Raw genomic sequence first — 27,854 nt, 5'->3', positions numbered from 1 at the left:
TCAAAGAGCACAAACTGTATTTCCAAGAACAGAAAAAAATCTCTAGTGCTGAAAGATATAAGTAAAAAGCAGATTTCTTTGGGGACATTAATCCATTAGATTATAAGTCATTATGAAGATTTCTCTTTTCTATTCCGCGGAGAGTCTGCTCCATTTGAAGTTACTGTTCCATTTACACCATTTTCTGAAAAGAGAAAAAAATCAGGATTACTTTCTAAGTAAGTGCAAATAAAATTAGCTTTTACACATACAGGTACCCTCAGAAAAGAAAATTTAAAACCGAATATATACTCTTATGCCCTTAGGTGAAACTTCCTTACTAGTGCTTAACCTTTACTAGTATTTAACCAACCATAAAACCTGATAACATGTTAAACACAAGGAACTGAAAGCAGCAAATTAAAAGTAATTACATATGTCAACTACATCTCAATTAAAAAAATAGTTAAAAAAGGAAAGTAACTACTATTGAAGGTAGGAAAAAAAGAGAAGACAGAAACTCTAAAAACAATTAGAAGAACTATAAAATAGTCTGCAGAGCAATACTTTTGGTAGAAAAAAAGGAACATTTTCACACTGGACAGCAGACAAGGGAAGTTCTTGGGGATACGTTTCTTTCCAACGTATTAAAAAATTGGTGTTTAGGATGGTAACTCTTATGTTTAAGAGTGTTATAATGGCCTTCTTCAAGCTGTGATGGAGTAACTGACGTCAGACCAACCCTCCCTCCAAAAATATCCACAAAAGGTGAACACAAAAACGGCTATTTGAAGGCACTGGGAAAAAACCAAGTCAGCTAAGTATAGTTCTCCCCCAAGGTATTTGCCAACTACTAAACGTGCACGCACCAAGCAAGACTCAGAGAAATCAAGCAGAAAGTAACTCCTAACAAAGAATAAAGCTATAGAGAGAATTGGGAAGTCTCACAATGATAGGGAGACAAAAATATGAATCTGGGGCCCACCAGAGAAGAAAGCCCTTAGAAATAGTTGATGTCCTAGGAATGAGGACAAACTGGAAATACATCGGCTTCAGTGACACAGAACGACCCGGAGCTTCTACTAACTCATCCAGAGCCTCTGCACGCTTTCACACGGAACACTCAGTATTCAACCTGACCTCAGGGGCATCGGCTTCTGCCTGGCTTTGCTGGAGCCCAGCTGGCCTCCCCGTGGCCTCAGTAACCGCCTTATGTGCCAACAACACAGGCTTATATCGTGTGAAAGCCCCAAGTGGCTTTCTATATTGTTAGCACAGTATTTAGTGTATAATGGCAGAATTCTTACAATAATTTTTTTTTAAGTGTGAGGATACATGCAGTACTGACTTTAAATTTTAAAAAATTGGTATAATGTTGCTTATTTAAAAATAATGTTTGGATGCACTGGCAAAGTATTTTTGTTTACAGAGTGTTTTGTTTACAAATCGTCAGTCTTGTTTGTTTTACTTTTAGTGTGATACTTCTAGTGTGACTTTTTAAATGTCTCAGAAATTAAAGTTTTACAAAAAGTGATTTCACCAAAAAAAAAAAAAAAAAAAAAAAAAAGAAAATTACCAGGTGTGCCAGAAAACAAGACAAAATGACTGAAAACTAAAAGAAAAAAAAATATCAGAAATAGATCCTCAGGTGATCCAGATCTGGAGTTGTCACACAGGGATATTAAAAGAACAATGATTGGGGGCTTCCCTGGTGGCGCAGTGGTTGAGAATCTGCCTGCCAATGCAGGGGACACGGGTTCGAGCCCTGGTCTGGGAGGATCCCACATGCCACGGAGCGACTAGGCCCGTGAGCCACAACTACTGAGCCTGCGCGTCTCGAGCCTGTGCTCCGCAACGGGAGAGGCCACAATAGTGAGAGAGGCCCGCGCACCGCGATGAAGAGTGGCCCCCGCTTGCCGCAACTAGAGAAAGCCCTCACACAAAAACGAAGACCCAACACAGCCAAAAATAAACATAATAAATAAATAATAAATAAAAATTAAAAAAAAAAAAAAAAAAAGAACAATGATTAATAAAAATAAATGAAAAGATAGATAATTTCATCCAAGGACTCAAAAAAATCTTTAATCCCAGGACAGGATAATACTGTAACTAAAAATATAAATGTAATAAAAGTTTGATAGCAGATTAGGCACAACAGAAGAGATGAGTGAACTAGAAAAAAATGCTCAGATTGAAACTCAGAGAAAAAAGGATGGAAAATGCAGAAAGCATGAAAAGATATAAAAGGACAGGGTAAAAGGGTTTAACACATGTACTGGAATCCCCAAAGGACAGGAGAAAGAGAATGGGGCAGAAGCAATATCTGAAGAAATAACAGTGAAGAATTTTCCAAAAATGGCAAAAGAAACCAAGCCAAGATTCAGGAAGCTCTACACAACACCGAGCAGGATAAATACAAAGAAAACCAAACCCAGGCACGTCATAGTATAACTGTCAAAAAAACAAAGATAATTTCGTCAGACTGGATGAAAAAATTAAAATCCAATTACGTGCTGCTTACAAGAGACACCACTTATATTTAAGGACAAAGAAAGGTTTAAAATAGAAAAACACAGGAAAAGATAGAGCATGCTAACACTTTACCACAATATAGTCGGTGAACTGGAGTAAATTCAGACAAGCTAGAGATGAAGATGGACATGTGACAATAAAAAAGGACAAATCCCACAGGGATTTATATAACAACCCTGAAGTTTGATGTACCTATAACATATCTTCAAAATATTTAAAGCAAAAACTTACAAGCTACAAGGAGAAATGGGTCAATACCTTTTGCAGTAACTGACTGAACAAGCAGAACTCCTTTCACCAAGTCAGTAAAGATACAAACGTGGACCTGACACCCACCTACAGAACAGAATACCTAACAAACACACAATACACATCCTTCTGAAGTCCAAATGGAACATTCATCAATATTGAACACATGATGAGACATAATGAAAGTATCAACAAATTTCAAAGAATTGAAATCATTCAGAGTATGTTCTTTAACCACAGTGGGATTAAGATAGAAATCAGTAGGAAAAAACCCCCAAAAAACCTAGAAAATGCCCAAATACAGTATTTGTAAACTACACAATTTACTTATAAATAATCCATGGGTCAAAGAAGAAATCACAACTGGACTTATAAAATATTTGAAACTAAATGATAATGAAAGAGATATATCAAAACCTGTGAAATAAGGGTAAAGCACTGCTGAAAGGGAAGTTTGCCCTTAATTGCAAGTAATTCATGAGAAGGGATGAAAAATCAATGATTTATTTCCACAAGGTAAACCACAAATAACAAAACAGCAAATTAAAGCCAAAGAAAGGGAAATAAGAACAGAAATCAATGACACAACTGAGACAATCAGCAAAAGAAGACAAATGTTGGTTCTTGGCTGATGGAAGAAGAAAAGAGAAAGGCATAAATTACTAACACAGGAAATGAAAAATGGGAATCACTGCTGTTCTACAGGCATTAATAAGATAAGTGGATATTATGAATAATTTTACATCAATACATTTTGCAAATTTAAATGAAATGGATAAATCCTTGAAAAACACAATTTACCAAAAGAGAAACAATAAGAAATAGAAAATCTGAATAATCCTATTATCTATTAAAGAATGTGAACATGTAGTTAAAAATCTTCCCATAAAGAAGAGTCTAGGTTGGATAGCTTCACTGGTGAATCCTTCCAAACATTTAAGTAAGAAATAATGCTGGCATTACAAGAAAGACAAAACTGCCCAATACTTTTTATAAAGCCAGCATAACTTGTATCAAAACCTGACAAGGATATTACCCCAGAAAAGGGCTAACTATAGCCCAATCTTTTACATAAACACAGATGCAAAAAATCCTATTTTTACAAAATATTGAAAAAACCCATCCAGCATAAGTGATATATTGTCATCATCAACTTGGGTTTATGCCAGGAATGCAAGACTGGATTTACATTTGAAAATCATTACATTACCAAAAAATACATATCAATATCCTTTATGAATACAGACGTAAAAAATCCTCAACCAAATACTAGCAAGCCAAATCAAGCATCATCTAAAGAGGATTATATACATGACCAAGTGAGATTTATCCCAGGACTGCACTGTTGGCTTAACATTAAAAAATCAATTAATATAATCCATCATATCAATAGAATAAAGGACACAAACCATTTGATGATCTCAATCGTCGCAGAAAAAGCACGTGACAAAATCTAACATCCTTTCATGATAAAAATTACAAACAAACTAGGAACAGAAGGAAACTTTCTCAACCTGAAAAAGCCCATTTAGGAAAAACTCACCGGTAACATCATACTTAATGGTGAAAGGCTAGATGTTTTCCTGCTAAGATCAGGAATAATATGAGGATATCTGTTCTCACTAATTCTATTCAAAACTGTTCTGGAGGTTCTAGCCAGGATAATTTGGCAAGAAAATGAAATAAAAGGCATCCAGACTGGAGAGGAAAAAGTAAAACTATCTCTAGTTGTAAACGACATGATCCTGTATACTGAAAATGCAAAGGAATCCACAAAAGTACTAGAATTAAATAGTAAAGTAAAATTTAAAAACCCTAATAAGCACAACAATGTTGTGGGATACAAGATCATTATGCAAAAATCAACTGTGTTTCTATACAATGGCAATGAACAATCCAGAAATGAAATTAAGAAGACAATTCTATTTACAACAGCATTGAAAAGAATAAAATATTTAGGAATAAATCTAATGAAGAAGTGCAAGACTTATACACTGATAACTATAAAATTTAATTGAAAGAAATTAAAGAAGACCCTAAAAGATGGAAGGACGTCTATGTTCATACTCCCCAAAGCAATCTACAGATTCAAGATAATCCATATCAAAGGCCAGCTGGCTTTTCTGCAGGAATTGACAAGCTGATCCTAAAATTCGTATGGAAATGCAAGGCACCCAGAATAACCAAAACATGAAAAAAACAAAACTGGTAGACTCACATTTCCTGATTTCAAAACTTACTACAAAGCTATAGTAATCAATACAAGGGCATAAGAATAGACATAGAGATGAAGAGACTAGAATAGAGAGTCCAGAAATATTAAATTCTTACTTTTATGATCAACTGATTTTCAACAAGAGTATCAAAAGATAATTCAATAAAGATTAGTCTTTCCAACAAATAGTGCAGGGACAACTGGATATCAACACGCAAAACAATGAGTGTACAATGGTGCACTTTGGAAAACAGTTTAGCAGTTCCCACCAGATGTTAAATATACAGCTATCATGTAACCCGGCAATTCCACTCCTAGTTATATACCCCAAACAGCAAAAAACAGGCGTTCAAACAAAAACTTGTACATGAATGTTAACGGCATCATTCACAGTAGCCAAAAAAGTGGAAACAACCCAAATGTCAGTCAACTTATGGATAAACAAAACATAGTATATCCATATGCTGGTATATTATTTGGCCATAAAGAGGAATGAAGTATCGGTACATGCTACGACATGTATGAATCTTAAAAATATGCTATGTGAAAGAAACAGCTGCAAAAGATCACATACTGTATGATTCCACTGATAGGAAATATCCAGAAAAGGTTAATCTACAGAGACAGAAAACAGGTAAGAGGCTGGCAGGGGCAGGGGAACGGAGGGAATGGAAAATGACTGTTAATGGTGAATATACTTAAGAACCACTGAAACGTGCACTTTAAAGGGTGAACTTACGGTGTGTGAATTATATTCCAATAAAGCAGTTATTAAAAAATATTACTGAGAGAAATTAAAGATAATCTAGATAAGTGGAAGGTATATATCATGTTCATGGGTTGATATACTCAATTCTCCCTCAACTGATATACAGATTCAATGTAGTATCAATCCAGTACCCCAGTGAAGCTATTTGTGTATGTGAAAATTGACCAAGATGCAGTAAAATTTATATGACATGCAAAGGGTCAAGAGTTGCTGATACAAGCCTGAATAAGGATAGGACTGGAGGACATAAACTACCAGCTATAAAGACGTATAAGGAGCAAACCACAGTTGATATATATTTTAAAATGGAACTCCTTGTGTTACAGTTCCAACTATTAACACTCGAAGTTGAAAAAAAATTACTCCACTGTCAATGCATCTTCAATCAAAAACCAGAAGGAGAAAAGAGGTGAGATGCAGACTCAAAGATGAAGAATCAAACAATCAGGATCAAACAATCAGAAGTTATTAAAAAAAAAAGGTGTTCCACTTGGGACTAAAGGGCAGATGGGAAGGAGCTGAAAAAAGGTTTTGTTTTTTAAATATGAGTAAGATGCTTGAAAGTGCAATCACTCCCCAGGTTAGTTATTCACTAAAACTGCCCATGTACACATTGGTCTATAGTGGCTCAAAGTCATCAAGTCTGGAAAACTTGTCAGAGAGAACTTTAGCGGACAGCTTTTGAGGAGAATAACTGACCAACAAGCTGTAGGATGGGGCAAAATGATTTTGTTTCTAATTTTGCTAATAAGTAGAATAAACTTTCCTTTATAAGATTTTAAGTCTTAACAAGATTATAAATAAGACCCCAAAACATTAAAAAAAAAAAAAGTTCCCTATTTCAAGGTTTTCATTGCTTACTGAATACAAACCTGTTCCTTTTCTAGAAGACCTGCCTTTAGTCACTGTTGGTTTCTTCTTCACAGTCGGTGCCTGAAAAGCAGAATGTTCTCTCCACCTCCGAAGCTGAAAATTAATGAACTTCCACATCATGAATGCTTGGGTAATGCAAATGGATGCCAGAACAGCAATTCTGAGAATATGAAGGAATAAACAGAAAATGAGAGTGCACCCAAACAATGCCATTGAATAAAGCAGTCTATCCTGCTTTGACCGGATTAACTTAGTGCTAAATTCCCAATAAGTTGACAAGATTATGTTAATAAATAATTATCCCGCTAATGATTAATCCCAGAAGTTAAATAAATGCTTTAGTACTTCAGTTTGGACATGAAATCGTTAACAGGTATGAAATCAAATCAAATGAATATTTACCCTAACCCCTGTATTTATCCCTTTATTTTTAGATGATTCATTTTGTAAACTGATAATACATACTATATAGTAGTGCAAAGTGAGAAAAATATTAAATCAACTCTACCTAACAGCCAACACATTGAAGTTTCCAGTACTGAAATCCAGCTTCTGATTCTCTGCTCTTGCAAGGCCAAAGCCAACAGTGAGTACCGAAAGAATTAAAGTCAGAAGTCTTCCCAACACAAACAGAACTGCCCACAGAGAAAATCTGGGAAAAATGTCACAAGTCAGATTCACAGAATTGCAAAGATAAGAAAAGATCCTAGTAGAAACCAGGTTCCTGTTAAGTAAATGCATATTAAGACAGCATTTCTTATTGTTCTGCAAAAAGGGTTCTGAAATTAAAATGTTAGGGAAATGCTTCATATTATATCACATTCTTGAAGATATATAACGTATCAGCATTATTTCAGGTTCTAGAAGTCCAGTAAAGAAATGTTTGATATTTTTTGTTTAGCTGATCTTTTTTTTGTGTGTGTAACAACTATTAATGATTCTCGGAACTACTGGTATATAGAACAATTTTGGAAAATGCTGGATAAAACAAAAGCCGTGTACTCAATTCTCATGAGAGTCCCAGTTTTACTTTTTGTTGTTGTTGTTAAAGGCTTTACACTCTTTACCAGTCATATCACTTCAATTCTGTTCCAGTTCAATTTTCCCATCAAAGTATTTTAATATCTTTAAGGCTCTATAATCTGTTATTTCAATTTCTTCTGAAAGTTCATTCTTCCTTCTCCAAAAGAAAAACGTGCACTTAAACAAGGCAGGAGAAGTTATATCAGAAAAGTAAACCCTCAACCCTCAAAATTACAAGTTCCAATAACAGCATCTCTCTAGCTAAGACTCTATTTTAGAGAACAAAATACCAACATCAACAGCCAAGCAGGGTCATTTTATTTAAAGCTGCTACTAACAGGTTACAAAACAATATAATCACCAATAGCATGGTCCTTGGCAACACAGAAACTGACTTTAATTACACAAGAAATAGAACGGCTCAACAACTTACCCTTTCTGATACTTTTCATCACTAAAATAAAACAGGCGGGAAATGTGGAAAAGAAACTCGACAAAATAGTGCAGCACCAAAAGAACAAGTCCTAGATGATTCAAGCTGTTAAAAGAACACATTTAAAATGAAAAGATTAGTTATGAATTAAGACAGATTAGCATACGATCTGCCCAGTCCATATACACACCCAAGAAAAATCCCAACTCACTTCAAAAGATAAGCTCCAGCAATGTGAAAGAGGTAAAGACCAATGTAGACGAGCTGACGAGGAATATCTTCCTGTAAACAAAAAATTGCACAGTAGATTAAAACATGGGGAAGCAGTTCTGTTCTTAGGAGCAGTGTGGCAGAGTGAAAATGCACTGTCAGAGAGGAAGACTTGAAGGCCACTCTGCCCCGCACCCTTCCCGAATGCTCACCCCAATTAGCCGCAGTTCTTTAACCTCTCCTGGCTTCAGCTACTCATCTAAATGTGAGTAACAGCTGGGTCTGCCTGAATCAGATGAACTCCAAATCCCTTTCAGTACTGAGTGGTTCTTTTTATAATAAACATTTATTAAATGACACAATATTAATAACCATAATGTCCTTGTACTATTAAAATTGCTATGTTTATACCAGCAGAGATGCTTTTGTTAACCTAAATAGTATTCACATTTTTTAGCTCATGCTTTTAGTCCCTTTCATTTCATTGTCAGTCAAGTCATTAAAATCGAAGGTTAAAATTTATCTTCTCACTTAGGATACCATCTATTTGTATATTCTTTCTCCTCTTAATAACCTGTAAGCCAGGTATCCAGATTTTACTTTTGCTTCTCTTTTTTTCTTCCATAGTCCCTAGTGACCTGGTTATCTTAGAAACAGTGGTTTTCAAAGAGGTAAGTCAAGTGAATCATGAAATCAATTTAGGGGGTCACCCTAACATGTTCTGAAATACGAAATAGAATAAAAAATGCTAGAGTGTATAGCACATTGCATTGTTTCATGAAAATTTTAATCCAGATTTTACACACACACACACACACACACACACACACACACACAGAATTATGATATAAACTCTAGTTTTTCATCTTGGGTTGCAGTAAAAAGATGTTTTCAAAATATGAACAGTGATAGGCCCAATAAACACTTGTTAATTTATGAAATGCCTGTACCTCTCATTTCTGCTCTCTCTTTTTTTGGCAGTTTACCACATATATTGATATATATATGTCTCTATTAGCCGGGCACATATGTATTACAAGGCTCTGTTAGCCTGGTTAGTACTAGTCACGTACTGCGGCTCTAATTAAAATGACGAAAATGGTGGCTGGTGTCGGCAGACTGAGCTGCCTTCATCTGGAACCTCACCGGACTCGTCTCTGGCATATAACAGAGTTGAGCACAGGCCTCCACTGGTCTCCTTTTTGCCGCCTACATTTCAAGTAGGGAGTTACCTGACCAAATCTGAGAAAGAGTAGAGTTTACAAGTAGAGTTTTGAAACTAAAAACTCTTTTCTAGTAAGAATGCTACAAAGATCAAGTGTTAGAAAGGCAGAACATACAACAGTTTACTAGAACTATATAGAGTCCTACGCTTTGGGTCTCTCAGGGAAAACTCCCAAGACATAATACCAAGTTTACCGTGGAGTTTCCAACTGGAGAGAGAAGTATCTCTGAAAATAGGCTGTCTGAAGATTCTCTCCACATAATTTTCAAGCTTCCAATGAACTACTTCTCCTTACCAAAGGAGAGAGGGAGAAAGGCGTCGAGACAACATGGTGAAGTTCAACCACAAGAAAGCCTCTTTGTTCTCTTATAGTCATTTCAGACCAGCTCAGCTGTAGGGTTATAACTGCAATTTGATATGCTATGTGGTGTGTATATCACTGGCACTGCACAAAATGATTTTAGATAGTATACAAGAAAACAAAGTTCCATTATAATTTTAAATAAAACATTTTAAGTTGCAGCAAGGTGGCATATAAGTGACTAAATATGGGAAATACTGCCATATTCTTTCCTTCAGATGTGCTAAAAAATGCTCCAAATTTCTGAGGGGAAAGCAACACTAAGGCGACCCCCAATACTTACAATAAAAGCTTTTTTGTTTTTTAATTGCTGATTAAACACTAAACTCATTTTACTACATAACAACTTGTGTAAATTGATGTAAAAAACTAATTTGCTGGAATAACTTCTGGAAAAACCAGAGCAGTGTAACTGCTTGGGAGGATTAAAAAAAAAGATTTTTTTTTTTTTTTAAGAAGAAACACAAATAAGTTTTAAAAATATGCCATTTAGCAGAGAACATAAGATGCCTATCTTTTCTCCTCTCTGACAAAAAACACTATTATAAATTACAAACACACTACATTTCAAAAAGCCATTCCATTTCTTTTATATTTCTTGTCCTTAAATCTCACCCTAATTAAGTGAGGCAAGGTTGTGCTTGCCATTAGGTAAAGAAAAGTCCAGAGCTTCTTCCCTAAATTCAGGTTCAACTTTGCATTTCAGCCCTGCCTTTCTGATAGCAGACCAGATGAGTCAATAACGGAAAGTAAACTACCATCACAGCTTCCATCTTCACAACCATCAAATGCCTAGCAAGAGCTTTTACAATAGTCTCTTCAACTTTCAAAAGGACAGAGTATTAAGAAACCTTTTTCTAAGTAACAGAAACTTCAGCCTTATACAAACTGACCAGTGTCTCTAAAGCAATGTTTGCACACTCAAAGCCTAACCAGAGAGTGTGTCAAAATAAATGAGTGCAGGGAGGAGCCCACCACAAGAACTGGTGGAGAACGTAAGCTAAAGGCATTCCCACATTAACAATACAAAGGTAATGTGCATGATGCAGCGTGACTTTTAAAATGAGAAATTTTATCTAGATTTCATTTAGAAAATGGCTGCTTTCAGCAGTCCTGTTCTAGGCCAGACTCCTCTGACATTCTTCAGTCCTCATGGGGTTGTAAGCCCCTCTGGGGCTTACATTGTCTATGGCCAACAATAAAGACCTTGCCTAGCACCAGGGTCTCTGGGGCCTACACGTTTCCCTGGGGTGTGGGGCTCAGGGAGAACAGAGAAGGCTGGGTGAAGTGTTGGCACATATCAGTTCACTGGCCACGTTAGGTTTCAATTAGGGAGTCAGTAAGCCATCCACGGGCAGTTCATCACTGTTCTAGAATCTAGAGTCCAGATGAATATTAACATGGCTGAGAAAAGGCGATTTTGGTTTTTCAAGACATTTTCACACATCGTCCTATGATTTTGTTACCAGGAGCCAGAAATGAGGTTTTGTGTATTTGTTTGTTTAAGGATTAGCAAACTTTTTTTATACTTGAATGAAACAAATATATAATGAAACTGAATTATTAGAAAAGCATTGCCAAGTTCGCATCTATATTTAATGCTAACGTTCAAGTAGTTTATATAAGGGTGAAGTCACAGAGTGATGACTTAAAATTCTGATAGCTTCATTTTTCATGCACAATCTAATAAACATAGTACACTTAAATCAAAACAAATTCTAAAATTATAAATAACTTCAGGTGACATTTTCGGTTGTTATTCCAACATGTTTTTATTAAAAAGGTCAGCCATATACTTTAGTAAACTTCTGTTTTTTTAAAGAAAATACTTTTCTTAACTACACTGTACTGAAAAATTAACTTTAAACTGAATATCTCATATATGCCCAAATATAAGGCAAAGATTTGCCCCTAAACAACAGATGGAGCTGTCTCATCTGTAAATTTTTTCAAAGCTCTCATACTACAGGGATCTGTATCAATTACTTTATTCTGAACAACAAATAAATGTTTGGGTAAGATACATAGCCTGAGAAACCTCAATCAATGTCACTTCTAAATGCTTAGAGAGGTGTAGTGGAGGAATCAGTAAGACAGAGGTAATGATGTACTCTGGAAAAACTGACTTAGATGAGTCAAAGAGTAGCTCTAGTGATGAAGGACAGATGTTAACAACAAAGTTGAAGGGTGAACATAACCCTCATGAAGTAGGAAAAAGCATTTTTCTAATTTAATATACTTTATATGATATACAATTGTATGTATGGATAATTAAACCAAATAAACTGATATTAGAAATAAAACATTTGGCTATTTCATCCACACTTCCCTGAAACTTCATATATTCAAGTTGGCTAAAAAATTACATTTTGAATCCTGTTATGGGCAAAAAGAGAGGACTATTTGTACTGAAACATACATATTACATGTAGTTATAATATCCTTCTTAAAAGAAACTGAGTTATTTTTGACTAGCACACGTCTTGAACTGCTACTGTGTTCCTTTCTTCATTTCTCTGTAGGATCCGTTCAAAACAATCACTGTACTAGTTTTTTCCAGTAAAGAGTTCTTCCAAAAATAATCTTTATAGAGTAAATTTTAAGAAACTGTTTAACACATATGCAGCTGTTACTTTCAAATTATGTTAATTACTTGCAACAGTTACTTTCGACTGTCATATGTAGGTGTTAAAAATAGTTTCAGTTAAATTCTAAGTTATGCAAATTATTCCATAAAAATTAGATTGCATTTCTGGAGAAATGCCATCTGGCAGGAATAGATAAGAAAAGAGCTTTGAGAATGAAAATGAACAATTACTTTGAAATGTCCCTCTCTACTTACATGGTCAATGAACAAGATATAGACATATGAATTAATAATGAAACCCAGAGGTATTATGTCCACAGGTATAAAAAGTACACGAAGAAAGCTTTAAATATTGGGACCATGGTATTAAGACATCAAGGAACTATGATGGTCTCAGCAGTGTTTTGCAGAACCTTCTGTAATGATGGACATGTTCTCTATCTCTGATCCAAGATGGCAGACAGTGAAGCCACGTGTGGTGAATGGGCACTTGTAATCGGGCTAGTGTGACCAAGAAAGTGAATTTTGTTTTTGCTTAGTTAATTTAAATGTGGCTTGTGGCTACTAATTTGGACAGTGCAGCTATGGGACATGTATGGTTCACAGTAGGTGCTTACTGAATAATGAAGTGTTATTGGAAACTGTGAGCCTAAGAATTTTACCTTAAGACAGTTCTAAGTCAAAGGTTTTATGCACCTTCACCCGAATCCTTACAATCAACTTAACTGGAAAAACATTCTACTTTACACGGCCTAATTTGGTGTTGTTTTCTAATCGTGGCAGACAACATCCATGATGACAGACACACAGGACACGAAAAGTCACAGACGCAACACAATAATAAATCAAGTGCCTACACTCATGAATTAACTATTTAGAGTATATATAGAAATAAGTGTTTGTGGCTTTTGAGAAGGCAGAGGAAAAATGGTTGCTGGATGGGTTGGTTCCTCTGCTATCTTGGAAAGCTTCTCAAAGTAAGGGGATTTTAAAAACAGTGTTTTAAACATGGAAAAATGTGAACTACATACAACAAGCAGACAGTATAACGAATCCCCAGGTACCTATCGCCCAACTTCGCGGTTGTTAACTCGTGATCAGACTTCTTTTATCCACAGCCCTACCCACGTCTCAGTTCATATATAGGGATAGTTAAACAATCTCTCCCCAAAAAAGAGAAAAGTGCCTGATTAATTTATCAGAGGGAAAAGGTATTCCAGAAAAAAGAACTGATGTGTTGGGATTATAAAATTAGAGAATGTCAGTGTGAATGAGGCATAAGGAGAGAGCGGAAGAAAAAGGGACCAGGGGAGGGGGCACAGACAGGAGAAACCCTTAGAGCACAGGTGAGCAGCTTTATTTTAGTTTAAAGCAACAGGGAGCTAGTAGAGTTTTTAGAGGAGAAAGAGTTAAATAAAGGAAATAAAGTTTACTTTATTTCAGAAGTACTAGGGTAAAACTACACAGGAGGCTACTGCAGTGCTCCAGTGGTTTACTCATTGTTCAAACAAAACAAACAAACATCTTTCCCACCTATTTCACCAGGAAAAAATTCAAGGTGAATATTTAACTATGGTTTACTTTTCTCAATACTGAATTTTTCTTTGGGACTTATACACAGTAGTACCATTTAGTTGTACAATAATCTAATTAATCCTTTTGGTCTCGCTTGTGAAACTGCTAAGAATATCAGTAACACAAAACTAACATTACATTGCAAAATTTGTTTAAATTTTAATTTATTTTAAATTACCACTAACATAATTTTAAAATGAGAAACTAACATGTCAAATGTAAAATCCCCCTCTAAGTTAAAATGACTGAAGGTTTCTTCAATAAATACTTAAGGATACTTAGCCTCTGTGGAAAGGGGAGAGGTGAGAGAATAGTGGGGGGAGAGTTGAGGTGAGAGGGAGGTTAGAGACATGAGGAAATAATTTTAAAAAGACATCCAAAAAAGGCAAAAAAAGGCAAAAGACAATTTTTAAAATTATAAAACCCCTGCTTACTTTTTTGGTTTTCTGGAAGTAGAGTTCAGGAAAAGCATGAAACCAGTATGCCAACTGTGATATGTAGAAAAACTTCATTTGAAATCTGTACCAACACAAGAAAGTAAAAAATACCTTTTAAAGCATACCATTTTTAAAGAATAAAGTACAAACAAACACTGGAAATCAGGATGTACTAAGTAGCCACCTTTGCGTTATCACTTCAGGTCCCCTCACGATACTCCATGTACTGTACTCTCCAACAGCCACTTCCCCCGGCCCCCCGGTCCCCCAGCATCAGTCAGCTCCTCTGGATTAAACAGCAGAAGCAGAGACATGATCTACAGAACACTGTGAACATGCAAGCGAGCTGCGAGGAAACAGAGCCCCTTGTCTATTAGTTACTTAATACTGAAGAGTATGCCTGTCAGCTACTGAAAACATAACGGACCATGACTCTAAGGGAATCAAATCACAGATCGTTAAGGTTTCGTCAAAAGGGAAGTGGGAAGGGCAAACAAGATGGATAGAAAGTGAAGGCGCACAGATTAACCAGCACCTGAAACCGGGATAATCCCAATTTCAAACAATCCCTGGATTTTTTCTTAGGGAAATATGGTAACTCTACTAGGTTGAGACACTGAGAGCCCCCAATAAATGGAGGCAAACCAGGATTCCAGAGAAGAATAAATAAGGCACTGACGGACTCCCCAGGAGACGTATCATATTCAGTCTAGAATCCAGTCTCCTCCTCACATCACACCCCTCCAGATCTTCCGCTTTCTCTCTGTTCTCCCTCCCCCTCTCCTCCAGAGGTCTAAAGCAGAAAACACAAAGCCAATCTGAATAACTCCAGGGGGGTGGGGAGGGGGAGAAGATACAGTGCCACATAAACATGATGTTTATATCTCCAGTTTACACAAGTGCATTGAATTAACAATTTTTAAAAGTTAGAATGGCTCAGCAGAGCATGGTAATATTGCAGGGTCATGTTATATTCCCTTCATACTTTTTCACCAATCCTCACATCACAACACATTTATTGACTACTTTCCACCTGATAAGCACCTACAGCCTGGCACAGCAAAGGATATAAAAAGAGACAGTTCTTCTTGCTGTCAAGGCACATATAGCCTTGGTGGGCGGGCACGGGCACAATTTAAGACTTACATAAATGAGACAATTACAGAACAGCCAAGACAATGTATAGATAAACATAAAATACTGCACACCAAAATGACAAATTCAGGAAAGCAGAAGCCAATATAGGCTAAAGGAGCAAGGAAAATATGGAATAGATGTTCTAGAGCTGGGCTTGAAGAATGAATAACTTAGCTGGCTGACTTTGCAACCCCTGAGCTTCTTACAGCACTGTACAGAAACCCTGGGGGCCAGAAAAATAAAAAAGAAACAGTCCCTACCCTCAGGCTTTTAGTGTAAGAGAGTAAGAAATGGAAGGAGTGAAAAGAGACTGGGGCAAAGAAAAGGAGCAAAAGTATGTAGAAGACGGAGCAGTGACGAGGAGAAGGGTTAGGGAAAAGAAAGGGAAGACAGAGGACTAAATTAGGATTACTGTTAAAATCAGTTTTCTCAAGGTAACAAACATGCTGGAAAGATTATATACATGAAAAAAGCACACAGGAATTTTTTGTCCTTACGGCAGTGAGACTGCCAAAGACATACCTATTGTTTGAATTTCCCTAAGGTCCTAAAGAGAATAACAAGAACAAATCCTGCTTAAAAGTGACATGACCATGGTCCTTAACTAAGAAAAACCTGCTGAAAATGACTTACGTCATCAGGTTATGGGGATAAGCTCTCCACAAGATAGTTGGGTCTGAGATATAGTTTTCCTAAGAGAGAAGATACAAAAATTAGCCTAATGAGCATGGAAACATCTTAGAAAATAAGACAGTATTTTCATTCCTTGCACATTTACATCTCTCCACCTCAAGTTCCATTGAAGTCCAACCTTTTAGATGTTTCAGTTATTTTCCATTCAGTCCAACTGCTTAGTGAAGTGAAAATCAATACGAGTGACTTGAAGTCAAATAAGACATAATTCCTGGCTTTCGAAATTCTTTCAATCCAGTAGAGTAAAAAAGACACGTATGCAAACAAATATAACACAACCAAAAAACAGTGATGGCACATAACAGAGTTACAACAGCCACTGGAGGGATGAATTCTGTCCTGGGTAATCAAGGAAACGGTTCAGAAAGAGGTGGCGCCTGACAGGAGAGAGAAGATCAAGGTGTTGCCAAGTTTTACAGGATTATGTCCACAGAGTAACCATGTCTTTTTCTTAGATAACCAGATCTATTTAGTGAGAATTACTGCATATGTATATTAAAAAAAAAAACCTGAAGCAACTTATCCTTAATATTTTCCCACGGAAGTTCAACACTTATACGTTTTTTAAAAAATGTATAAGATAGAACTTTTGTACATCAACAATAAAAATTTTTTTTAATGTATAAGAAAGATTTTAAGCTGAACTTTAATGTATCTATAAAGTATCATTAAAGCAGCAGTTTACAAAGCAACAAGCACTGGACTGAAAGGCTGAGTTTTAGTCTATCTCCAACCATAAGTGTCGTACCCTGGAAAATTCTCTTTACCTATTTATTCATCTCTAACATAGCGATTAAAAAAAAATACTGTGTCCTGACAAACTTAAAAATATGTAAACTCTGGGGTTCATATAAACTTAAAGGACTGATATTACTAATATTAGATACTCTCTTCCCCCTCATTAGTTAGAATGGTACACTTAAAGGTTTAGATAGCCTTAATAAAAAGTTAATCAATATTTTAATTTGCTCAGAAAATACCTGGACTGTATTTAAAGAACGAAATGACTGGAAACACTACAATTCATGTAACCCAGTGAAAGTATCACTGATAACTTACCCTTTTTGCTACTACAGAGATACCTGCAAATGACTACAAGATATGAAGACAACACTCAGATCGACTAAAAATGAGTAAGGCTTTCTGAAACATTAAACATAGTTGGCAATTTTTGCTGTATAAAAACTAACTAAAAAAGACGCTTACTGATGAAACTTGATTTATACTAGTTCAACAGCAGAACTCTTGATCTTAGATAAGAAGAACAAGAGACGAGGAATTTTTCTAAGGTTCAGGGTTTGCTTATGAGCATTAAAAATAATTTCTGTTCTGGGTATATAATTAAATACTTTGAGAGGTAAGAATTTCAGCACAGTACATACTTACAGATATGAGAATGAATGTGCCCCAAACACAAGAAAATAGGTAGAATGCACTCAGCTGACCAGATTCATTAAACTTGCTGTGTTTCGTTTTGGAAAAGTGCATTCGCCTGTTAATTTTCTAAAAATAAAAACAATCGTTAATAATTAAGATTATAAAATATATTTAATATGACTATCATAGTATGGAGAGCTAGTATTTTACAAAGTATAGATTTCTAAGATTGCATACTTACATCCAACACATATTCTTGAATTATGGCATGAATAATTATCGCCACTAGCATGTAGAAGAAAACTGTAGCCAAATCTTTGATACCATAGTAATAAAGGAACGCTGATTCAGTAGCTTGTTCTTCTGAAGGTCAAAAAAGACAGGACACACATACACAAAAATATACGTAAGATTATAAAAACAGTACTTAAGTACAACATAGTTATGGAAACAAGCAAGAGAAGACTAACCTAATAAATAAGTTTACAGAAACATCATGGTAATTTGCTTTTGGACACCTTCAGTCTTAGGAACAATGAAAACTGAAGAGACTATCTAGAAGTCTAAAACTTCAGAAATTATTTACAAAGACTTGACACATGTTAGTTACAGCCATTAAAGACCAGAGAACATGGAAGGGGAGGCCACATTGAGATCCTTGGGGACTGTAAAATTGATATTACCCCAGGGATAGGGGTTAGATTATACTTAGGTTGTATTAAAGTTATACTTAGCCCATTTGCCTGTCTTTTCAAAGAACTTTTGAAACTTTCAGCTTTCTAGCTCTACTTTCAAACTAGACACCACATTTATGATTCTGCTGGAAAAGCTGACTCAACTTTGATTTGATTTAGTTTTGAATTCTAAGCAGGAGAGACAGAGGCAACTGCTACAATTGTTTTCAATCTTTAAAAGTGCTAAGATTTTTTCAGAACAAGACTTAATCAAATACTTGTGAATTGATAAAAGAGCTTTGTTTTTTTCTGGCATACTCAAATTTCAAAACAACTTTGTGGTTCTGAGTACTGTGATATCTAAGTTACTACATCAAATATTTACAAAATGATATAACTGAACAAAAACCCAACTCCATGTTGTATAATTGATCTTACATTCTAAATAGAGAGACTCGGGGCTCGGGGCAAGTTTACCACCTGAATATGGTAATATTTTGTTAACTGAATACCCCACTCCTCACCCATGCTAGTTAATTATATTACTGTATTCAACTACAATCAACTTCCAATAACAACTTGATTTTCACATAGCATCATTCAGAAAAACTTTTCGAAATAAAACCGAAAAGTGTAGTTTGGATGTTATTACCAGATGCTTATTGACATTCTCTCTAATCAAATAACTGATAGGATGGTAGAGCACAACCAAAAAGTGAAAATAAAATGGGCTTAAGAGGGTTGTTATTACAGGTCCAAAACAGAACCCATACAAGTCAGAAAAACTGAACCTGAACATTGGGCCTTTAGAAACCTTGACTGAACAATGACACTTCAGACAAATGTAAAATATCTATTCTTAGGATTTTCTTATGAAAAGATCAGAGGGAAGAGAAGGCAAAAAAAAAAAAAAAGTTCTTCATTGGAATTTTAAGCCCATTTACAAAAATACACAATAAACATTAAACACATAAAAACTGATTTTCATATAATACATAGGGTGAAGTCAACCAAAAACATCAGATTTTGCATTACAAAATCATCAAAATAATATTCAGTCTAATCACGAATGAGATCTGTGAAAATAATGAAGAACCTAGTGTTTATGGAAATTTCCAAGTCTGTCCTACTGAACTCTTCTACTTAACCAGAAAATTCCAAAAGAAAACTACCTACCTGTTGCAGGGAGGGTAACGTTGTACTGAAGAGTAACAAAAATTATAGAAGCTTTTGCTGTTATCTAGAAAGAAAAAAAAAGAAGATCAAGTCAATTTGTGACCCTCTCCCAAATAGCAAATCGGGGGGAAAAACATTCCAAGTTCTGTCCCCACATCTAAGAACCAAGGGCACCCTAGTTCCAGCTGCACCCTGACAGGCACGACTGGACTTCCCGATCACCAAGGAGTTGAGCTTGAAAGTTAACATAATTCACCAGTGTAGTCTGCAGTTTAGATGGGATTGTGTAATTCACTCCTAACTTTAAGATTTCAAAAGAGATACTGCAGTTCCAGTAAACAGTGTTTGGACAAATAATGTTTCTCTACTCTAGACCTGTACAATGAACACAAAATTTCCATCAAGAAAAATTTTAAATGTAAATTAATGAAAGAAAGGGAAGCACAGTTACCATGACAAAAGGTAGATCAAAGGTAGGATCTGTGGTGTGTGTGTTAATCTCCCACACACCTGGCATAGTTACATTGTCGATAAATATTTAACTGACCTGACTACTAGCAAAAGCAAAGTGGTCAGAACAGAAAAATGGAACGCTTACTCAATATTTATAGGCACCAGGCACTGTGCTAGACAAGAAAGGATAACAAAGGAATGATATAATCCTGATGGCTAGCAACTTAGTCCAGTCTGGAAGACAGGTAAACAAATTGCTATAATACCACAGAATCAATGCCAATGTGAACTCAGGATAAACAACCAAAGCATTTTTTTTGTTTTTGCTTTCTTCCTGGGGTGAGGAATGAGGCATGTTCTGGAAAGGCTTCGCAGGCGATGTGGTGCAGAAAGCTGTCTCCTGTTGGAAAAGAAAAGTTCCCTAGGCTCATGCAGTGGGACCGAGAGGGCAGCATATGGGAGAAACAGAAGCGCAAAGGCCAAGGAGCGGTAAACAGGAGGTCAGGCACAGGCACACATCAGGAAGGGGTAGAAAGGCCTAGAAAAGTTACCAAGTGCTAGAAAGGACCTAGTTTGCTGAGCTTAGCAGTTCAGATTTTATTTTAGCCCGACCAGACAGTTTTGGGGAGGGGGAAGTTATTCGTGCTTTTCAGAAAGATCGCTGACTGGGGCACAGTGCTGGCCTCTCAAGCCCCCTTGGACCCACGCTCCACCCCGCAATCAGTACCCCCTCCTGATCATGTTAACGCCACTCCCCACACCCATCCTCCCTCCACCCACGCCCCAAAGGTCCTTCACCGATTCCCATTCTCTCCAGGATAAGAACAAACTCCACGGTCTGGTCCCTGCTTCTCCAGCCCCCGCCCAGCTACTTCTGCCCCATCCCTTGCCTCCTGCACTCCTCCCACCATAGCCCCGTGCACCCGCAGTGTTATCTAAAACACTTCTGGAAAACCTCTCCACTTCGGATCTCAGGTCAACTACACCCTTTCAAGGAAGCCTTCCCCGTCTCTTAGGATAGGTCATTTCCTTTGTTAGATTACCTCAGAGACCCGTGTTCCTTTCTTACAAAACGTATACTCTTGGCGTGATTGTATTAATCACTGCTGTCTCACCCATCAGACAGACATTAGTCTCCATAAGAGCTGGGAGCACGTCTGTTTCTGCTCATCACTATATGCTTAGAGCCCAGCATGGCGTGTGGCACTTATCAGGCGATTGTTCAATATTACTGAACAAATATTAGATAAAATATAGATTGGAGTAAGGATGCAAGTCAAGTACGAGTTTTGCAAGAGACCCTGTGAAAAATAATAAGGCCTGAACGAAGGCAGTAGTAGCGGGTAGAGGCGGAACTTTTGAGGCAGAATAAGGCTTGGTTAGCAGGATAGAATCAGATTATGTACTGATGCTGCAACAACTGGGTGAAAAGCAATACTATTAATAAAAATGTGGAATATACAGGAGGAACCGCAGGTCTGAGGGAAAGAAGAAATTGCGCTTTATATAAACTTAGATTTCTATGAGATATGCAGGTGGCAAGACCAACAGGTAGGTAAGGCCCACGCCTGGAGCTCTGCAGGGAGACCCGGGCTTAAGGATTTGGAAGTCTCTGTTTACAGACAGGACATGGTACATAGTCGAGGCTGTGGAAGTATATAAATCCTCTACAGAGAGTGTACAGGATTCGATGAGAAGCAGGACAACATCAGAACCACGGAGAGGGCAGAGAAAAAGGCTGGTGGCAAAATAAGAAGAAATGATCAGAGAGGAGAGGCAGAGAGAGAAGGAAGAGAGCTAGATGCCCCAAAAGCCAAAGGGGAAACATTTCAAAAAGGTGTGGTTAATAAAGTCAAAGTTTCAATAGAGATGTGTCAGGAAAAGAGTGCAGCGGACCGGACGATTTAAGAAGTCATCAGTGGTCGCAGCTTGAGTGATTCCAATGAAGAAGTGAAAGCAAAAGCCACCTCACAGTGGAGCGCAGAGCACAAGGGGAACAAAGGGGTTCCCAGCGACAGATGCCAGGTCAAGATTTATGTCGTTTCGTGATGGGAGGCACTGAGCTGGTGTGGGGGCAGTCAGCAAAGGCACCGGGGAACAGGGAGAATTTCACATGTAAGGGCATAATGGATGGAAAGATCTGGTAGGGATGAAATATAAGGATAGAGCTAAAGGTTGATCTTGAGCAGTTTTCCTCTTAGATCAGGCAGGCAGAAGGTAAAAATGATGAGATAGGTAAGTTCAATAAAAGGCAAGAAACTGAAGAAATTCCCTGTGGCGGGGGACAAGCAATGTCATCTGTTAAGCATAGTTGGGGGCTCAAACGATGAGTATTTTTATAGTTCCTTTAGGGAAAGGAGCTGGCCAGGGAAAAGTAAAAAGATCCCCGGGTATTACTTTTGTCTGAGGTCAGAAATCCTTGACTTGTAATATTATCTATCAGCAAGAGTGCATGACTTTCTCTGACAACACTGAACAATTCACAAATGGGGAGGCACGGAAAAGGCAGACGGCAGGCTGGATCCACGGTGGGACACGTGCAGGCCAAGTAAGGAGAAAGACCAAGAGGGAAAGGGAGCTGAGGGCCTGGGGGGAGTGTGGACAGTAGTTAAAGTCTACAGGAAGAAAAGCAAAGCAACAAGGGCCTAATACACCGGAGAAAAGGAAAGGGGACCGGGCCCCATAAAAGCCTGGACTAGGGGGAGAGCTGGTATACGAGCAGCAGAAGCGGGGAGATGAACAGCATGCAGGTTGGAGCTGAGTTCCGCTATTCTGGAAGTCAGGATCTGGAAATATGGCAGGCTTGTGAGATAAAGTCAGGGTATGGCCACCACAGGGAGTTGTTTCACTGGGTAGATACATAAAAATCACTTCCCTAGAAAAGGCAAGTAAGGCTTTTCTGTATTACATTTTGGGTCATTCACACGGATGCGTGAGAGCAGAACAATGACATGGGTTTCCAGGGTAACACTGCTTTCACGTGATTCTTTTTAATAAAGTTGACTGATTACTAAATTTTATGTTTTAATATCTTTGTTTAGATTTCATATATAAATGCACACACACTCCACATCGCTGTTTCTAATTTAGAATATGAGGTCACCGCTACCATAGCTAAAAAAACTTTTAAAGTTTTTTTTTACAAATGACAAGTGAAATTCTTCAAAGATAAATTTAATATCAAATTCCCAAAGCAACAAAAATTAGATTATCCTTTAATGGTAGGCTTCCAAAGAAAATTAAAATCTGGCTTCCAGCTAGCTTAGCGTGTGACAGTAAGCAGAATAAGAAGAGGAAAAATACAAACTACACACCCTAAAAAATGTTTATAGAAAAATTTTTTAAAAAGAAGAAAAATTAAACCAGTAAGCATGCTCTTAGCCATTTCTAGGCGTCCTAAGCCTCATACCACGGCCAGCACTGCTTTGGTTAAACTAATATTACAGTTAATCAATAGTAGGACAAGTTAGTTTGGAATAAAATATGCTACAGAAGTATACAATGCACTCAAAAGTAAAAATGAGTTTATGACAATTTTGGACATTTAAAGCACTGCTCTCCATTTATAAGAAAAATATGAGACTTATTCAGATACATCTTAAACAGGTTACCACGACTCTAATGAATTATTTAATTCTGCATTGTATAGAGTATCATGAATATCATAATATTTCTTCAGTGGTCACCAGCTGGGGCTTGGTATCTTTTCTTGTCATACAGAGATGTTAACTATTTTGCACTTGTCAGAGGGAAGTGTGACTACTACATTGACTGAGTGTCTCAAAGATAAAGGCAATTTCTGAATATCAAATCCCACTTTCTCACCAGCTTATATAAAATTAAGTTCTTAAAAAAAAAGGAGGAAAGAAAATGTTGGCATTCAGATAAGCCATGCTTAAAAATAAAACAAACCCCCAAGACTGTTCTACACAGTTGAAATTGTAAAGGTCCCCCAAACCTGGCATGGCACAAGCAACCTGGACTCCTGAGTCTCTGAAAAGTAAATCCCTCCCGGAAGGAAATATTCCTCGTGGAAACCCCTAACTCCTCTTCTATATCCTCACTTTCAGAAAGCTTCCCAAGTATCTTTACATCTTTCAACTGTTAAATTTTCCTAACTCCAATATGAAGTCATTAATTATAGACCATGATGTGCAGTAGGTGGACAGAAACTGTCTGTACTAAACACATGATTTCAAAATTCACAGCAATTTTTTTTTTTTTTAAATTATTTATTTATTTATTTTATTTATGGCTGTGTTGGGTCTTCGTTTCTGTGTGAGGGCTTTCTCTAGTTGTGGCAAGCGGGGGCCACTCTTCATCGCGGTGCGCGGGCCTCTCACTATCGTGTCCTCTCTTGTTGTGGAGCACAGGCTCCAGACGCGCAGGCTCAGTAATTGCAGCTCACGGGCCTAGTTGCTCCGCGGCATGTGGGATCTTCCCAGACCAGGGCTCGAACCTGTGTCCCCTGCATTGGCAGGCAGATTCTCAACCACTGCGCCACCAGGGAAGCCCCACAGCAATTTTTGATAACACAAACTTCCCTGGAAATTAAACTCTTCCATATCTCCCAAACAAACGATTGCTTTATCAACCTTATCAGTATATATAATCTCTTTAGATGCTAACTGTTAGAATTTTCTCACATAAAAATGCTGTCTTCTGTTTTTCGACTTTGATAAATACCTAAGGAATAATGAGCTACCATTTATGGTATGCCTCCCATAAGCCACACTTTGAACTAGCCATTATAAAACTTAGTTTAATTCTCAGAGTAATCTGATGAGCCCTATTTTACAGAAAAAGAAACAAGTTCTAAGAAGTTATATGACATGCCCTACGCCACCCAGTTAGCAAGCAGTAGAGTCCTAACTCCCTTTAGCTTCAGCGTCTATATTGATTCTTCATTTTGGCTAGTAATACAGTATCTGTTACTGCTTTGTCAATTTCACCATAAATCCTCCGACATTTCCTCAATATATTTACACAAAAGACTGAACAGTTCTGTTGCAAAAACATTAACTTCTCTATTATTCTAGCACAAATACTGTCATTCTATAACTACGTTAACGTTGAGATTCAGCAATTACTTTATTATTTTTTAATTAATTAATTAATTATTTTAAAATTATTGGCTGTGTTGGGTTTTTGTTGCTGCACACAGGCTTCTCATTGCAGTGGCTTCTCTTGCGTTTCGGAGCACGGGCTCTAGGCGCGCTGGCTTCAGTAGTTGTGGCACATGGGCTCAGTAGTTGTGGCTCGCAGGCTCAGTTGCTCTGCGACCTGGGGGATCTTCCTGGACCAGGGCTTGAACCCGTGTCCCCTGCATTGGCAGGCGGATTCTTAACCACTGCGCCACCAGGCAAGTCCCGCAGCAATTACTTTAAAAGTCAAGTAGCAAAACTAATCCAGTGAATTTTTTCCCATAGGTAGGTAACATGCTTTCAACTCCTAAAACTTTAACATATGGTAAGAAAAATGTAGTACAACCTGCACAAACTTCCTTCTGTCTACTACTTCAACATTCTTTTTTGAACTGACTTTAAAAACTTCTATTTAGATCTTTGTTGTGTCTATTTAAATTGATAAATTTTACAGATGTCAAGGTGAAAATCTACTCACTGTTAAAAAATCACTGACATGTGAGGCAAGGTATAGGTGGTGAACTTCTCTAGAAATGTGGTAAGAGAACATGAAATATTTTACATAAAAGCAACATTATAACATTTCTAAGTGCAAGCACTTCTGATTTATATTCCATTTCGTTCAACGCATTGCAAATACACCTTGCAGGTAACATTACTCCTAAATTATATCTTTAAAGACAGGGATTCTTACCATGTGGAGATGGGTTATGGCAAGCTTTACGGAACTGTTCAGTATATAGTACACACAAAAGTATTACTTCTAACACCAAAGCAGAAAGTATATACAAGTATAAAATTCAGAAACAGAGTACAAATGTTTAGCATTTGCATGTCTAATTATCATATACATTCATGTAGTGCTGTATAAACCGTGAGATGCCTTCTCACCATATCATCTGATCTCTGCAAACAATGGCTGGGAGAACAGCACAGGTGATGTTATTTCCTTATACAGAGCAGAAAAACGGAGGCTTAGCCTTGGGTCATTCAGTAGGTAAGTAGCACAGGCCCAGCCTAAATCGAACGATGTGACATATGTTGGTTCCCTTCTACCCTCCCTTTCAGGATACCTACTACCTCCTTAGCAGTGGACTAAGTGGACGTAAATGACACTATCAAGAATCAAAAAACCTGTATCTCGATCCAGAAAAACCCATTTGAAGAGAAGCAAAAAATTATTAAAATATTAAGTTACCTAATCACAACATTTAAAAAACCCACATGGGCTCCATTTAAGCTATTTATTCATCTTTCGGTCACTGGCAGTCTCATTACACCAGTTTTTCTCAAGAATTCTTAATGTCACTCATTAAGCAAATATTTTGTAAGCATCTCCTAAATTTAGGCGTTGGAAATAGATTAGGAAAAACCCAAAATTTCTGCCCTCACTGAGGTTACATTCCAGGAGCAGGGAGACAATAAATAAGTAAAATAATTAGTGTATTTGGTGGGGCACAGGAGCTACAGAGAAAGATTAAAAAGGGAAAGAAGATAAGGAATGGGCGTGTGTACTGGGGAGCGAGGGAAAGGAAGCCGTAGGATGTTACACGTTCACCTTGCAAAGTTTATTACCCACATTCAACAGCTGTTAAGTAAGTCATCACAATACTCGCTACGTGGGAAGAGAATTTACACACTCCTGACATTTCCATCCTCTCCTATTTCAGGAAACAAAAAGAAAATTATCCGACGCCTCGGCACTGCTGTTCAGAACCCCGATTTCTGTATCAGACCTTGTTTCCTTAAGGAAAGAGCAAGCGCCGGGGCAAAAAGTTCGATCACTGGTAACAATACCAGCTTGGGAGACAGAAGTTAAAACAATCGGGTGGGTGCGACTCGGAGAGCCGATCCCGCGGAGATCACTCGCTGCCCCGCGGCCACCGCCCTTCCAGTGGGCAGCGGACGCCGGGCTCCGTCGGTTTCACCCCAGACTCGGTGCCGCCGCGGCTCCCGCCGCCGGCACCGGGCGCTCTCCGGCCCCCGCGGCCTGGCCAGCCGGGCGCGCCGGCCATTGCCCAGCCCGCCCACCGCCCGCAGCCAGCTCGGCGTGCAGGGGCCGCCCCCGCCGACCGCCGGCCCCTCGCCGGCTGCCACGTAACCCTTCGCGGGAACCAGGAACTGCGCGGCGCGGCCGGCGGGAGGGGGCGGCGGCGGCGGGAGGGCGGCGTGCGCGGCGGCCGAGGGGGCGATGCGGCGACCCCGGCCCCTGCGGGCGCACGGCGGCCAGGCTCCCGGGGCTCCGTAGCCCCAGGCCGGCTCGGCGCGGGGCGGGGCAGGCCCGCTGCTCCGGGCCGGGCGGCCGGCACCTCCCCCCTACCCCCACCCCCTCCGGGATCCCCCGCGGTCCCGGGCCGAGGAGCTGAGCTGGCAGCCGGGGCCCGGGGAGAGGACGGCGGGCGGGCGATTGGGGCGCGGGCAGGGCTCACCTCGAACATGAGCCCCAGCAAGAAGACCATCGCCACACAGGAGACGATGTCCGCGTGATTCTGCAGGACGAATTCGTGGCTCAGGACCGGGGGGCTCTTGGTGCTCTTCTTGCGAATCGCCATGGTGAAGCCGCCGCCCGTGCCTGCAGGTGCTCCGCCCCGGCTCCGCTCTTCCCAGCTGCTCACCGACTCGCCGCCGCCGCCGCCTCCCCCTGGCTGCTCCTCACAGCCCCGCCGCTGCAGCTCGCTGGGGCTTCACTTCCCATCCCACAGCCAGTACGCAGCCGCCGGGGCCGCCCG

At 38.5% G+C, this 27,854-nt stretch overlaps 1 protein-coding gene across 1 annotated transcript; it reads right to left on the bottom strand.

Moving 5' to 3' along the window:
* TRAM1 (translocation associated membrane protein 1) lies at window positions 1-27,827 on the bottom strand. Its single transcript, XM_057531954.1, has 11 exons — window positions 27,555-27,827; window positions 19,529-19,592; window positions 17,920-18,041; window positions 17,688-17,804; window positions 16,242-16,300; window positions 14,469-14,553; window positions 8,288-8,358; window positions 8,077-8,181; window positions 7,129-7,272; window positions 6,620-6,780; window positions 1-184 (listed from the first exon to the last, which is right to left on the bottom strand). The coding sequence occupies exons 1-11, from the start codon at window positions 27,675-27,677 to the stop codon at window positions 111-113; spliced, it is 1,125 nt and encodes a 374-aa protein (XP_057387937.1). The 5' UTR covers window positions 27,678-27,827; the 3' UTR covers window positions 1-110.
* Between the last annotated feature and the right edge of the window lie 27 nt (window positions 27,828-27,854).

The sequence above is a fragment of the Balaenoptera acutorostrata genome, chromosome 17 (genome assembly GCF_949987535.1).
Source record: "Balaenoptera acutorostrata chromosome 17, mBalAcu1.1, whole genome shotgun sequence".
Taxonomy (NCBI): Eukaryota; Metazoa; Chordata; class Mammalia; order Artiodactyla; family Balaenopteridae; genus Balaenoptera; species Balaenoptera acutorostrata.
This window is presented reverse-complemented; position numbering and strand designations above follow the sequence as displayed.